Below are 16,294 nucleotides of genomic sequence, written 5' to 3'. Positions count from 1 at the left end.
GACAAACCCAAGCAGGACACGGGATGTGGGACAATGCAGCCAGCTCCAGAGGACACTGCCTACAAGGCAGCACTCCTGAGCTGAACACACACACAAGGAGGTGATTTACTAAATGCTTTTGGTCCCCAATTCCGCTTGCAAGCATTAAGTCACTAAAGTACAGCAGGACTTCAGGCAACTGCTAATGAGTAAATGGAGCAAATGAGCTAATTAGAAGAGTGACAGTGAAATGAGCGATGTTGGGAAGATGATTCATTCCTGCAGCGATCAGCAGGCCACAGCAGAGAGCCCGTTCCAGCAACATGCCCCTTTTCCCTGTGGGGTAGGACTTCCCTCAGAAGAGGCTGCACTATGCCCAGCTGCAAATACAGAAAGGCAGATGCTCCATAAAAACTTTTTTTTGACGGTGCTAAGCACCCAAGTAAGTGTCCTGAGCTGCAGATGCATCAAACATGACAATCACTGGGAGCAGCGCAACGAGCCTCCCCTGCACAGACCTTTACAGAAGGTTTCTTGGCCTGGAGGGAGACCAAAGGGTTTCCGGAGTTTTCCTGCTTCTAAGAGCATGTCTGGCACCGAACTGTGATCTGTGGCCAGTCCCACACCGCTGCTTTGTCCTGACTCCTGTTTCCCTCTCTGGACAAGAAGCCAGTTTGGATACCATGACATGAGGAGCTGGCACAAACAAAAGCCAGCTCTTCATGGTGCCCGCTGGGTCCTTGTGAGTCTGCTAGTGTCCTGCATATAACTTCAAAGTGTAAAATGCTGCAACCCCACAGGGGCACTGCAGGGCATGAGGAAAGGCTCAGCCTGACCCTGCCATCCAGTAAAGCTCTGCTGCCCGGGCGATATCCGCAATGCCAGCTGCATGGGGCTGAAAGCACTAGGGGAATCTGCTGGGAGCCCCACAGCACTGGGCTCAGCATCCATTCGCTCTCCCTCTACGAAATGATGAGCTATGATAATGCAGAAAGGGCCAGGGTGAAGATGGAGCCACAGCAGAGAGCTACAGCAGATGTGTCCGACAGCATGGTGCGGGTCTTACCTGCATGGGCCTGGAGAACATGTTGGTCAGCACTTCTTTCCTGGCTTCGGAGTACTTGTCAGCCCCAAATGTTTCATTTAAGCTTTTCTGGAGGAGAAGAAGAGACAGTTTTCAGTCCTGGCAAGCAGTGGCAGTAGGGGGAATCAGACGGATCGTACTGGGGAGAACAGCAGCTCATCCGAGCCTAATTCCTCTTTTCCCTGCAAGTCCCCTTGTAAAACAAAGAGCCCACGGAAAGCTGGGTTTTGCTCTGGTCCCATCAGGCAGCACAGCCCCACCAGGACTGCACACAGAGCTTCTGAGCACTGAGCCACCTCACGGGGCTGCAGGCAGGGAGCACAGGGACCGCTGGCTGCCGTGCAGCATGCAAGAGCGCTCGTAACCCCTCTCCTGACCTGTGTCTGGCTCCCATCCAGACACCGAGAGCTTCAGCACACGCAGTAATGGGACCCTGGGGAGATGTGGGGATGGGAGGTCACCACCTGGGGCTACCAGCAAGAAAGGGGCTGGGAGAGTTCAGAGCATGGAAGAGGAGCTGAGCGCGCAGCCCCGTGCCTGCCGACATTGCTTGGTCACAGCCAGCGAGCGGGGAAAGCAGTCCCAGCCGATGGAGGGGCGTGAGGGAGGCCAGCGGGGATGTGATTAACGGAGGATTATCCACAGTCCAGTTGCAACGAGTAAAGAAAATCCTGGAACCTGCGCTGTTCAGCTGGAGTTCAGCCTCGGGACAGAGGATCGCTCTGATCCTTCCCATGCTGGCTGCGCCTGACCTTTCCCAGCACTGCTCTCCGGTCCTTCCCATTCCCCGTTCCCTCCCCTCCCTGAGATCTTCAGCAGTCCAGACAGAAACACCTCCTTACAGGGCCACCTCCCCTGAGGTACAGAGCAAGTGACCTGCCCAGGATCTCCCAAGAAGGCAAAGAAAGGAAATCTGGGTGTCCCAGCAGGTGCTCCTGCACCGAGACATCCTTCCTATTGCTCTTCTTTGCATAGAGAGGAGGAACTTGGGCACTTGCAAGGTCTCCTCACCCTGCTCCAAGCTCTGAGCCCAGCACTGCCTGAGCAGGACAAGCTGGGCCACCCCTGCTCAGCACTGGTGGGGTCAAGAGGGAGTGAAGGAGCTGTTTTGTGCTGGCATGGAAAAGCTACTGGCTCAGCTTGGACTCATCCAGCAGAGCTTGGTGGAGCCTGGGGTGACTGCACGGGTGCTTTTTGTCCTGAAAGCCCTGCCTGGCCCTGGCACTCCTGCCCTCTTTCCTCCCCTTCTCTCAGCAGCAACGCTCTCCCACCAGCGCTGCCGGGGCTGGAAGGACGGTGGCCTCTCGGTGCTCCTTGCACCGCTGCCTCGAGGGGGAGCAGGGAGCGACAGGGCAGGGGATAAACCACACGCTGCAAGCACATCGTCACGCAACCGCCCCCCCTTCGCCCCTGTAGTCCCCACCAGGCCAGCGCACTCACGTGCAGGGTCCCCGCAGTGCTGAAGTCGATGTCGAGGCCGACTTGGTTGCAGAACTCCATCAGGTCTTTCAGCAGCTTGGTCTGGGGCGGCGGGTGACGGCGAAGCAAGGCCTGCTCGGGGAAGGAGCGGTAGATCTGATGGGCCACGGCCATGTTCGCCAGCAGCATGAACTCCTCCACCAGCCTGCAGCAGGAGAAACACAACCCCGGGTCCCGGTTAGAGAGGGGATTCCCCTGGGAAGCGAAGCGATTTATTAGCTACTGGCCAGATCAGAGCAATGGGGACTAACAGGACACGGGGGGATGAGGGAGCAGCTTGCAGTGGCTGTTAAAAACGAAGATTAGATGCGAGACTGCAGCAAATCCCCCCCCAAATTCTCACTTTCTAGCAGTGGTTTCCCCAGGGACTCAGAGCAGCCTGTCTTACTGGTACAGGCAAGCAGAAGACAGCGACAAATTGACAGCTTAAATTAGGATAAAATAATCTCCCTTTAGGTCATTTTATCTCCTGAAACGCTCGACAAGCAAAACAAACGCTGTGCAAGAGATAGCACGGAAAACAAACACGCGCCGCTCTCTTCTCGGTCCAGAGAAAACAGCGTCTCGTTGTTTCCATCCCGAGACCGACATGTGTGGTCGGGGCCCGCCACGCAGCCCTGCCTCCGGCATCCCGGCGGTGCGAGGAGGCTGGGTGCTTCTCTCCTGGGGGTTGCCCAGGCTGGGCTGAGCTCCCCCCTTCTGCCTCCGGACTCACTGCGTGGAAATCCCCAGGGCTGCACGCTGCAAAGCGAAGCAGCCCCAGCGCTGGGGATCGGCTGCGGCGCGTTACGGGTTTTGCTGCCCGCTGTAGGGCCGTGCCGCGGGAGACTTGTTTTAACTGGGCTCAGATAAGCAACGAGATGTGCTTAACCGGGCTTCCTGCTATTTGCTGCACGTATTCCCAAGGCTCCTAACTGGTCCTAATTGCCAAAAAAGATAATAGATTTCCAGAAGTAACCTCAGGCTCCACGCAATGCCCAAGCGAGCTATTACTGATGACGCCGGCTCGGCCCCACTGCCGCCACGTAGCAGTTTTGTAGGGCTGCCTTAGGGCATCTGGGATGGAGCTGGCGTCCTGCAGCCCCCTGCCCCTGCCGGGGGGCATCGCCCTGGTGGGATGTGCAGGGCGCTGCGCTCCCGGGGTACGTGCTCCAGCTGCCATGCGCTCCCAGCCCGGGAGAACGTGCCAAAAACTCGAAAGAGAAAGGAAATAATTAAAGACGAGCCCAGTGGAGGAATTAGCACACGCTGGTTGTAATCAGCAGTGGAAATGCTCATCTTTAATGGGAAGGAGGTCCCTTAACAAGAGCTTTGTGGGCTCTCCCAGCGCTGGGAAGCTTATTGCTGCCGAGAGGCCACCGTTTCAAAGCCTTTCGGGAGGGCAGGAGGGACAGGCTGTGGCACAGGCAGTGTGGGGAGGCACAGCCGAAATGGGAAGGGACTGATCCCATCCCCTAAAGCACCAGCTGGACGGCAGATGCTACCAGAAGGTCACGGGATGGGGCAGCACGGTCAGCGTGCCCGCAGCCCTGCGCAGGAGTGCCGGGGCCATGCGTGCTTGGGATGGGCGACTTCCAAGAGGGCCGAGCGCAGCTCTTGCTGCTCCTGTGCAGCTAAGCCAGCAGATGGCAACATCGGTCCCTCTATGGTCACCGGCGCCTGGGGGCTGTGGGACAGCGTGGCCCAAGGGTGCTGGGCACCCCGGCTGCCCCAGCCATGCGGCGCCCAGGGGTGGGTGGCCAGGGGGCTACAGCATCCCCCGTCTCGCTGGTGTGGGTGAATCCAGCAGCTCTCACCCAGCCACCGCGCTCGCAGACGGCACGTGGGGACCAGCGCACGCTTGCAGAGCCCAAGGAGACGTGCGGGGCTGTGCCAGCCCACGCTCACACCTGGGGAGGCCTTTCTGCCCCAACCCAGCTCGCAGCAATGAGCAGCGAACAGCACGGGCTGCAAACAGATGCACACACGGGCAAAAGCTGCCCATGGGGTCCCTGCGCCTTCCTCAAGATGCGGCCTCGAAGGAATGAGTTGCAAAACCATTTCTGAAGACAAAGCAATAAACACCTGTGAACAGGATCTCCTCTTTGCCACAGGCACAACGTGCTTATCCCATGTCCTGGAGACGAGCACCACCAGCAAGTGCTCAGGCAGCCCCCCTGGTTCTTCTTCCTCCTGTTGCTCGCAAGTGTGAAGCCTTTACCTCCTACCTCTAGCGACACATAGGGCTGGATGCAATTTTCACCTGATTAATAAGTTTTGTTTTACCATTTTAGGGCTTTGGGCTTTTAAATCTGCTGGGCACATCCTCCTTCTGACGTTGCATCTTCTGAATTGAAGCTAATACCTGAGAGCCTTCCTGTCAGAGACGCTTTTCCACCCAAAAGAAAACCAAGAGATTTTTGCTCTGCAAAATCCCTCCCTCTCTGTCCTGCACCTCCACACCTGGAGAATCAGCCCCATGACAGCATCAAAGACAGCCTGCATTGAGACAAGGTACCTCGCGCATGGCTGGAGTGACAGCGCGGGCAGGAAAACCTTACTGGGAAGCATCCACGAGCTTTGCACCCACGGCAGGGTGCAGGACATGACCGCAGAGGTTCGGAGTTGAAAAGCTCCTCATCTTGTTCACTTGCCCAAGGCAGGGGCAGGCTTTGGGAGACACAGCTGGGGTTTGCCCTTGCGAGGAGCAGAGAACACAGATGAGGTGTAACACAGAGGACCCTTCCCAGCTCTAGATCATACAGGGGCCAGCACCGGGTGCTATCTGCACCAGCAGCCACGCTGCCACCCCGTAACTCATCGGGAGGTCAATGACAACAGGGTTTTCTTTTTTTTCTTCTTCTTCTTTTTCTTCTTTTTTCTTAGAACAGCCGAGCTCGGAGCTTGGCTCGGTGCGGCTGGCAGACAGGAGCGCAAAGAAAAATATTTCACGGCTAAAAAAAATGGAGACAGAAAGGCTAGTCCATCTGAATGTGCACCGAATGAATCCCATGTGAAATGCAGCCTAACGCCATCGCTACAGTTTCCTCTGGATTAGCTGAGCTATCCTTGGCTCCCGCCTCCATAAAATCCCATAAACAATCTGATCTGAACTTTTGCCCTTTCCGTGCTCATGCGAGGTTTCCTCCGCTGTCCCGCAGAGCGGGCTGGGGGCTGGCAGGTGGCTGTCCCTCGCGGAGGTGCCTGCAGATACCAGCTGTCCCGCTCGCCCGGGCTGCAGGAGGGAGCGTTTCCAAACCTGTTCCACGTATCATTTAGCGCGTGCACATGTGAGGGAGGGGAGGGAGCGGTGGGACGGCTCGAGAGCTCTGAAACGTATGTAAGCATCTTCTGCCGGCTCTTTCAATACCCAGATTTTGCTCATGAATTATGGGCTCGGTGCAGGAGTTAGTGGGTGAAACTCTATACCCTGCCTTATGCAAGAGGTCAGCCGGAGTGTATGGGTTTCAAAAGAACTCGCCTCCGAGTCTCAAACGTGATCAAAGCGTGCCAGCTCCTACAATCCACCAAGACTGCAGGCTTCTGAGATGGTCTCAAAACACAGGATTCGGCACTTTTCAAAGCACCTTAAATGATGACGGCCACGGCTCATGCAAGGCAAATAAGCACCTACCAAACCACCCAGCTGAGAAGGACCGACGACACCTCGACAGCAGCCCCAGAGCCAATATGCTGGGCTGTACCGCTTCTTGCACAGCTCCTGACAGAGCCAGACATCCTTGGGACATGGGAAGAGGAGCTGTACATTCAGACACTGGAGCTGCTTTAGTACCAGGGCTGTTATCTGCTCTGTAAAAGGTTAGCCAGACCCCTTCCAATCCCTTGACGTCAACCTTGAAAAACTACTCGCATCCTCAGCGAGTTGTTTTGTTGACGGCAAATATAATATTGGCTTCTCATGCCAAATCTCTGCAGAGCAAAGCAGGGCAACTAACTGTTTGGCTGCTTGCTTCCATGGCAATGTGGCCAGGCTATCCAGCAGCCATCGAAGTGCCCACTCTCCCTGATTAACTTGACAAATGACATTAGCTAAGCAATGTTCGCCGCATGGAAGAGACAAGAAGTACTTTGTTTGCAATCCAGTAAGTGCAGGAACAAGGCAGGCAGCTTGATTAAAGTGAAGCGACATTAAAACATCTGCCCCTTCCACCAACCAGCCTAACAGACCCGCAGGCTTCAGAGCAAATGACAGCGAGGTACGGCTGCACAAATGAGCCCAGCTCTTCCCCCCCGTCTTCTCCTTCACCTCCCCCTCCTCCTGCAAGATGTAACCGCTGGCTGCATCCCAGGCGATGGAAGTGTTCTCGTAGCTGAGGCGCAGACACAGAGATAAACCCAAATCACCACCTAGCTCTCCCATGGGAGGGTTTTTCTTGCTTTTGGCAGACTGGAGAAGTTGCTCCCCTCTCCATACGTAGCTCACTGGGGCAACCTGCTCCCAAAGGGACAGAGCTGAACCGTCCTAAGCTGGAGTCCAGCCACTCAGGTGAGCTGCTGCCAGGTAAACCCCAGTATCTCTCCAGCATCACAGACTCAGGCCAAATGTGACCAAATCATTTCTGCAGAGGTTACCAAATTTCTTTTCCCTATCCCACTACAAAACCCCATCTGTTCATATCCATGCTGTCTGCCCCTCAAAGCATTTGCTCCCCCTGCACAGGGAACAAACCTTTTGCTGTCCAAACTCGTTCCCAAGCTCCGGGTGACTGTGCAGATGAGATTTCTGTCCCTGCTCTGTGCTTCAGCCAGACATCAGGGCCTCTGGTTTCTCAGCCCACTGCTACGTGTCTGCTTGCCAGCTCCAAGCCGGATCCAAACAGTGAAAGGGCAGAAGAGCTGTGAAGGCATCACGCTTGGTTTGCATTTGAATTGAACATTGCCATGGGAAGCTGGTGCACAGAAAAGGAAGGCCTGGCCTGTTCATGCGTATCTGAGCAGGCTCTGGAGACACTGATGGATATACATCCCCTACCGAGGGCACTACATCGCTGAGAGCCCTCCCTCTCTGCTGGCTTGCAGGGGATTATCGCGGCAGCACAATCTCATAACAAACAGATCTACAGCCACCTCCTGGGAATGTGACTCTAAATCCTGCTGTGCTCACCAAGAGAAAGTCACCTTCCGCAAAAGGCTGCGAGCAGCACTGCGCACCGCAACGCACCCCACAGCAGCAGGTGCCGAAGGAAAGCGGTAAACAAACAGCATCACAGTTCTCCAACACATCCTCTCCAAAGCGTTCAGTCCAAAGATGCTGAGTACGGTACGACTTTTTCTTCTTTTCTTTAAATCATGTACGTTTGTTTTTGATTACAGCTCTTCCATGAAGCAAAGGAACTTGAGAGGTTTCTATAAAAGCCCTTCTGAGAGGAACATCAGCTAAGCCTGCATCTCCTGAGAGTGCAGCCTGACAGAACCATGCTCTTTGGCAAGTAGCTGGACTGCAGCTTGCAATGGCCCTTTTCCATCAAAATCCAGCAAGAACGGTCTACCGTCCTCCTAGTGACACTCTGCCTACCCAACAAACGGAAGCATCTTCAGCCATGCACTGCTGCTTCAAGAGTTATGAGAATTAAACCCCCTGTTTTCCAAGAATTGGATCGCAGCATTATACATGAGCCTTACAATGTTGGTGTGGAGATCACTTTGCCAAGGACAATGGCCAAAAGACCAAAAGCCCTACATTTTTGAAAGAAAAAGGAGTAAAAGGCAAGAACACCAGTGATTCCTGGCCTGATGAAAGTCATTTGTGCTCCTTTCACAGCTAGTGGTAGCCTTGAACAAAGCAGAGCTGAATAATGGAATTACTCCACTTTCTGAGATTGCTCAATTAGCTCTTGGTTAAAACTGTTAACATTGAAACTTGATGAGAATAACAGCTCTGAGGTAGTTTCAGATTCATTTCTTACTAAGCTAGAATGGCTTTTCCCTCTAATGAACTCCCTTTCCGGGGTATAATGAATGCCCTTTTTATTAGCTATGGTGCCTTCCCAGTAATGGACGCCTAAAACACAAATGCACGGGAGGGCTTTCTGAATACAAATGCCATTTACTGGCCACTCTCACACCTCTAGACTGGGAATGCCACGATACCACTCCCTTCACTTTATCCAAATTAAGTGCGCTACAGTGGAAAACTTTAAGCTCCCAATCCTGAAGCTGGGCCACTGAAGGCATTTGGCATGATTAGGAATTAATTGCTTAAAGCCTGATGTACCGGGTTTGCACACGGGGATTTAAACCGCAAGGCAAAACCTCAACCATTTGCCTTATTTCCTTTGAAATTATTGACAGGGCTTTACACAGAAGAGCTGACTTCATCTGGCAGCACAACGTCAGGCCAGACGTCGGAGCGCTGAGGGCAGCGCAAGCGGCCGCGGGGCCTACAGCGCCTCTTGGTACTAGGCCGCGCCGATGGCAACCGCTCTCTTCTTGGCCTCGTGCTCCTCAACCTCGCCTGAGATCTGTGTGAAGGGGATACAGGCAAAGCCTGCCCCTGTCCCAAAGCCTCCCAGTCCCATCTTGGCCTAAGCGGTGAAGGAAGCGGCATCTAATCGCAAAGAGGCTTGCAGAGGACGCGGTCTCTGCAGGCTGTGCTTCTTCATTAAACGTTAATATGACTGCAGTCTGCTCCTTTTCATGCAAATTGGCGACAACCTTCAGACACCTGGCATGAAGCTGAAGTGCCCCTCTGTGCCAAAACAGCATCTTCAGCTGCCGCGGGCCAGGGAGGAAAGCTTAGAACAGCACCCACACCCTCAACCACAAAGGACATGGAGGCCCACCTTCAGCAGCTCCCTCAGCCCCAGCTGCAGCGTTCTCCAAATTTTTCTCGGGACTACCAGATTTTTGAGGTCACTGCGCCTAAGCATTTCCCCGTGGGGAAGACAATGTAAAGGGCTTGCAGTCCCTGTGTTTAGCTCCAACAGCCGTGCAGCTCGGGATTCCCAGCCCGGCTTCCCAAGGACCCGTATCAGATCTGGAGAGCCACTGGCTCATGGAGATCTCATCTCCCAGAGGAGCCCCAGAAGGATGGTCAGAGCTCTGCTTGCTCTCCACAGAGGGGGATAACTGGTGACCACTAGTGCACACAACTAAATGCTGTGTTCAGCATTTAATGTTCTCTAACAGGTCTCTCTCTAACGGGTCTCGTAGGGGCAATCACCACTTGGGCTGGAAAACCTCACTTTCAGGAATACTTTAGGATGCTCCCCAGCCACCCAGAGCCCGAGCAGGGACACGGGACAGTTTTCTCCAGCCCATGGGAATTGCTGGAGGGCAAAAAAAACCAAAGCAAAGTCAGGTCTGGGACACCAACCAGGAGAGGGAAAATACCCCACAGAAGCAGGACTGAGGGCTGGCAGTCCACATTCCTGAGACGTACGGCTTGATAGGTGACTGGCTCTGAAAGCAGACCTTATGACAAGAATACTTTCATAGACACATAATATTAATGTCATCCAGAGTCCGGCTAAGAGGGGAATGGAAAGAATTCCTGAAGAAATGCAGACAGCCCCTCTCCTGACGTGAAAGTCTCCGGCCCCACACATCAGCCCAGCACCGTCTATTATCAGGCTGCATTTCCCACTGAAACGAGGAAGCAGGAATGAAAGGCACTTTTCCTCGCAGTTAAAAGTTTACGCAAGTGATTTATGGGTCAGAAAAATTAGCAAGTCCGTTGCTGAGTGCTCCATACAGCAGCATGTGTTACATGGCTGCTGACCAGAAATGCCAAGACCCATTAGGTGGAAGCAAAGGGCAGCACGATGGAAAGTTTAAGATGCTTTTTGCCCATTTAATTAATTAGTCAGGTCTTTTTTTCCATCCCCTGCAGCCTTCATTAATGTAACATTGAAGTGAAGGAATATTAACAATTCAGACAACACATTAATATTAACACAACACCTGCAAAATGCAAATGTAAGTCCATTAGGTAAACAGATGATCTTAAGCCACTGAGGCAGAAATAACATTCTGACATTTCCTAGCATGACCATCCTGCAGAGATACTGTCCATCACTTATGCTCCATTATAAAGCCATGGCCCTTGTATGTAGGGGGCTCCTCATCTGTTACTGGCCCCTGAAAGGATGAGAAAAACTTACATTTCCATTAAGACATTTACCAGTTTCATATGGAAAGTGTCTTACTAACACCATGTCATGAACCAGAAAGATCAAAAGCAATTTTTAAAAGGATTTTATCTCTGTGCTAGCAAGGGTTGGAGATAAAACCAGAAGCTGATAGCTTGTAAATATTAACCTACACTTGGGACTGCTCCAGACCCTCAGCTTTCTATTACAGTGCTTTAATCTGAGACAAATTTTCATTAAGGGAGAAACAAACAGTTAATCACCTGGCGAACTGATAGTGCCCCAGGGAGTCACCGGCTGCTAGAACCGGCCTCCCTGTACCATGTCCCCCCATCACCTAATGCTCTACCAGCCATTGCAGCTAAGGAGACTTACACCCTACATGTATTTCTCCTTTGAGTCTTTGGCTATGCTTTTTCCCAGCTCACCTGACACTAAAGAGTTGATTACTTCCAAAGCATGAAACAAACTTATGGACAAGTGGGAAATAAAGTTGGGATGAACATCCCAGACTGGAAGCATACCCAGAGATGGCCAGTGACTGGGGGGAGCATCCATCTACCAACCTGGGTGTGACCCAGGGACAAACAAGTAAGTCTGCAAAAGCTCATGAAGAACTGAACAACAAAAGCAAGCCAAAAAAAAAAAATGTAGAAGACCAAAATCATGCACAGTAACCTAAATAATCTGGCAGCCAAAGGCAGAGGTGGCACAACGACCCAACGTGTCTCCCCTGATGTTCATGAAGTGAAAACCAGGCAGTGACTTGCCACATATCCTCTCTTTTGTTCTGCACTTCAGGTCCAACCTCCTGCTCAATGCAGGATAACTTCAAAGTTGGATCAGATCGGCTTTTTCCACTTGAGTTCTAGCAATCTCCAAGGATAACTACCTCACAGCCCTTCTGGGTCCTTGATCCAGTTCTTAACCACGCTTCTAAGTGTTGTTTGGGCTTATAGGTAAAGAACTCCAGGAGGAGCCATCACCCAGACTGGCCAACCTTTAGCAAGGGCCTTGCCTGAGACGATTTCTCAGGAGAGACTGGCTGCAGATCAAGGGAATTAAAGCAACCACCAGGACCACCAGTTCTGAGAAGATCCATGTCAGGAAAACATGTTCAACCTCACGAGGTCCCCAGCGGGCACCCAGATACATTTGCTGCCGGCTGTGGGGCGCGCTGCTGGGGCTGCTTTCCAGGCAGGGCCGTGGCCGTGCAGCAGGGCTCACAGTGCTGTCCATCACTGCTCCTTTCCGACCTCAGATTTGCCGTTGTAGCACTGAGTGTGGGCAGGTTAAGGGGAATAGTTGTATCAATATGGACTGAGGGATCCAGCTGGCTCCGGGCGTATTATTCTTGGTCTGAAATGATCGCAAAGCACAACACACGAACGCTCTGGTTACCAAGACTTTCAAAGACATGGAAACCCTAAGGGGAGGGGAGCAAGGTACACGGGACATGGACACCAGATCGGGGTTAAAACAACCGACAATAATTGGCAAGGGGATGAAAGGCAAAGGGGCAACACAGGATTTGGGGTGTGCTGTTTTCTAAACAGGGACTACTGAAATACGCTGGATAACTTCTGTTTTCAGGCAGCCTCTTGGCAGATTAAAACATCCCAGAAGGTTTTACATCCAGCTCCTACAATCTTAAACTAAATATTAGGTGAGAAAAACATGCTTCTAAAGAAAAGTCAGGCATAGCCCTGAGTGAAAAACAATGAGCAGGAGAACTAACATATCAGGTTTATTGAACATACAACCAACAACAGTTTTCTTTCCCAAAAATATAGCCAAGGGAATGAAATGCAAAGAGATGAGCAGGATGGAAAAGCTGTAGGAAACTCAGGCAATCTCCCCCGACCCCACATCTCCCCCAGGCACGACTCTCACCCTGCCTGGCCTCAGTAGGCAGGCCTGGAGCAACGTCGCAAATTCCCAACAGTGCCTCATCCCCTCTGCAGCAGGACAGGCTCAAGGTACGATAGGTCTTTTCCATCTGTAACTTCTCTCCCTTGACTTTCACGTGCATTGATTCAAAAGTTACTTGATTTACTGGCACGGGGCTGTGAAGAGTCTGGCTTGGTCTGAGGACAGCCTGAGGTTAAAGGCAGCAATGCAATATTGCCACCCCGTCCATTATAAGAAAATGTTCAGGCCTGGATTTACAGTCACGTTCCAGCGAGCCCACACATCACGGCAGGCTGAAATTAGCCTCATTTACGCAATGGGGTTGAGAAGAAATGGCTAATCATCCTCTTGAAGTTCAGCACACAACAGAGAAAGCCAAGCAGCATGGGAGCAGGCATTCCACAGCACGCTCGCTGCCAGAGAAGTGTAAGAGGAGGGTGAACAGTTGTAGTGACAGAGGTCTGCTCTTCTCCAGCTAGAGCTACATACAGACAGACGGACAGATGAGGTAGCTTCAATGAGACTACAACAGCTTAAGGAAGGATGTCCTGGGACCTTTTGCTGTACGCAAGGAAGAATCATCTCCTTAAAGGCCAGAGATGAATATGATGACTCTGCAGAGTTGGATGGGTAAGAAAGGACTTTGTTTCGCACTCTCTTGAGATCATATAAAAGAGAGAACAAGCTCTATTCACACCAAGATCTGCAAAACCTTACACGCCGCTGGGTGAAGACAGCAAATGTCTCAGCCCCTGGCTGGCACAACCGGAGAGCTAACCTGGTTACTCCTGCTGCTTCCTCCACTGCCTCATGTGGGTCACTCGGCTGCATCTAAGGGCAAAGGAACCAAAGCTAAGTCCACGACAACACTCTGAAACTGCTCCTTTGGGCCAGGGTTTTACCGGTTCAGAGGAAGTTTGGTTAAAACGAAGGACACTCGTGTGATGAAGAAGAGCCCTTGCAATGCCACCTTCCAGGCTTCAGAGCTGGGAGCTTGGGAGCTACGACCAGAGTTCAGCGGCGCAGATCAACCTTCTGAAAAAAATCTATCATCACCAAAAAGCAGACACACAGATCTGTCAGCACATTTGTGCTGCTGAAACCAACGGATCTCAGCACTGGATCATGATAAGATTTGCAATACAGTCATCTTGCAGAGCCTTGCCAGTGCCTTTTAATCCTTGGAAAAGGAGCACTTCAGGCATCAAATCCTGCCTTTGCATATGAGTGTTGCAAAGCCAAAACAACAAGCTCTTTCGGAGCACGGGGCATATCCTAAGATGCCCCAGAGCTTTCTTGTCCTACAGACATTGCATAGTAATCTCCACATGACAAAACAGAAATAAAACCATATATCCCCATGTCTTGGCGAGCCTCCAGTCCAGGCCTGACAGATACCTGGCCCTGGGTGCTGCATCTCTTAAGACAGCTTAACCCTTGAATGAACAGGGTACCTCCGTATGTCTAGAAGAAGGAAGCACAATGTTAAATCTGCCTTTTGTTTCTACGCCTCCATCCTGCATTGGATGGCACTGCCCTCCCCTTTCCCAGTGCCCGGATGTGCCAGACCACACTGGGAATCACCACGGAAAGTCACCTGTGAAGACCTTGCTGTTGGAATTGTGAGGATGGCTCACATCCTCACAATTCACTCACTCAGTGAGTGACTCAGGTCCTAATGGCGGTCGGATCCCAGCCAGCCACATTCCTGCCTGGCAACCCAGCTTATCATGCCTTCATACTCGGCAGTCAAATGGGAGCAACTCAGGTCCTCAACCTCTCTTTGGCCACCAGATCTACCCATTGGGACAACCATTTGCAAATCTGAGTAGTGCCAGCCTGACACAGCCCACGGGGCTGGAGCGCGCTGCACCTTCCAAGCTCAGACTGAGCAGAGAGGGCCCTTCTCCTTCCCCTGAAAACACCGTGGGATGGGAGAAGAACAAGGGGCCACAATGCCTGCTGCCCCCCAGAAGGTCCCTGATGCTCTGGTCACATAGGTGAGAACACATGGAGCCCCTGGGGAAGCCAAATGCAGTGCCATCTCTTTCCTGGAGGATGACACCAAAAAGCTGCCCGGATCTATCAAGAGTTGTTCAACAGCATCAGAGCAAAAGGTTTGGGGGTTTATTCCAACGGATGGATAAGTCAATTCAGGAGGAGGCCAGTGAAGCTCCATCAGACACTCTTCACTGGCCAGGTTCAGCAGGGAACAAAACCACCAACAACCACTGCCTGCAGCACCAACGTGACTGTGCCAAGAGGTGTTGAGAGAAAGGGGTCTCGTGCCAGTTAAAGCACACAGTCCACGTACCCAGGAAAGGGCAGGGCTTACATGAACCTGGTAACCCACCTCAGGGGGTACAACAGCGTCTGCTATTGCCCACATTTCCCATGCTCACTTACTGCTGTCAGGAGAGCAGCAGCTTCCGAGTGTGTCCTTCTGCAGCAGGAGTGGCTCCAACCCCGTTTCGGCTTGCTCCACAACACACCGAGACAGAGCTTGTACTGAAAGAAGTGATGCGTGGACGGGCTGAACGTCAAGGCATGGGAAATGCAGCTTCTGGTACGTGCAGCTCAGGCACACCGCATGGCCTGTGAAAGCCACTCTCCCATTGTTATTTAACATCCTGCAAGTTGCAGCCAGAGACGCAGTCTCCCATCCGCGCCCCAAACTGGCCTGGGAATGGCTGGGAAGAAGAAAGGGAGCTTGAAATGAACTGTGGAAAGATTTAAGTGCTCTCACTGCTGCTTTCCAATACGATTTTCCACTTGGGGCAGGGGAAGGGAAGGAGGAGAGCCTGACAGCAGTTCAGAGCCAGTCACAATTGTGACAGGTTCTTCTTTTCCATTTCCAACCAGCTCCCAGACAGCAGGAGGACTTTAACCTCCATTAATTATCACAGCCCTACTCCAGCCCAGGGTTTCAGAGAAGCAGTGGCGAACTCTTAGGACCTGTCACGAGCAGGTTTTGCCTCAGATTGTGCTATTCAGCTCAATGCAGTAAAACTTCATCGTTCATGAAGAGCTAGCGCAACTCTTCCTACAGCACCCCAGTCTGCAGCCATCTTGCACAGGCAGTATCAATGCTGCCAGAGAAGAGGATTACACAAATGACTTCTTGCAATGCAGACTCTGAGATCTGGTTAATGACCACTTAACAGACACATCTGTTGTACATCCAAGCTGTGCACACATGAAAAAGGGGGCTTAACAGGTGAATGCACTGCTTCTGCTTCCTCTGCCTGGCTATCAGGGAGCACTACCGTAACGCTACCACCGCAGGAAGTTTATTGCCTTTATCAGGACTGATCACTGATCGGATCTGCATGTTAAAAGTGTGTATGTGTTGGTTAGGGAGATAAGAACAGCTTGCGTACACTCAGCCCTCGTGTAGCTGGGCCAAAGTTGTTGTGAAATATTGCTATACAGCTTCTCCCACTGTTTGGCTTCAGTACAAACTGTCAAAGATCACTGTAAGAAATCTACTGTAGACTAGACGTGCCTGCACGGGGACTAAGTGTGCCCTAGACCAGCGTTTCAGCCCGCACCACACCACCCTGTGCTCTTGGACTTGGCACCCATTGACCGTGTTCCCTCCTGCCCCGCTGCCAGCAGGGCAACCTGAGGGCAACTGAGGGCAACTGAGGGCAACTGAGCCAACCTTAGCTGAACTCCCCTGCAGACACCCAGCCTCTGCTCCTACCCACGTGCGCTGCTGGCTGCAGACACCGTCCCTTCATGCTTGGTG

At 52.3% G+C, this 16,294-nt stretch overlaps 1 protein-coding gene across 3 annotated transcripts in view; it reads right to left on the bottom strand.

Annotated features, from left to right (window-relative positions):
* Positions 1 to 16,294, bottom strand: part of DIS3L2 (DIS3 like 3'-5' exoribonuclease 2) — a 192,318-nt gene that overhangs the window by 8,226 nt on the left and 167,798 nt on the right. For all 3 annotated transcript variants that reach the window (XM_083848724.1, XM_083848725.1, XM_083848726.1), the window contains 2 exons: positions 2,504 to 2,687; positions 1,046 to 1,132 (listed from right to left, as the gene is read on the bottom strand). In XM_083848724.1, the coding sequence (XP_083704850.1) occupies positions 1,046 to 1,132; positions 2,504 to 2,687 (271 nt within the window). The remainder of the gene's footprint in view (positions 1 to 1,045; positions 1,133 to 2,503; positions 2,688 to 16,294) is intronic.

Source organism: Anser anser (genome assembly GCF_964211835.1).
Source record: "Anser anser genome assembly, chromosome: 9".
Lineage (NCBI taxonomy): Eukaryota > Metazoa > Chordata > Aves > Anseriformes > Anatidae > Anser > Anser anser.
This window is presented reverse-complemented; position numbering and strand designations above follow the sequence as displayed.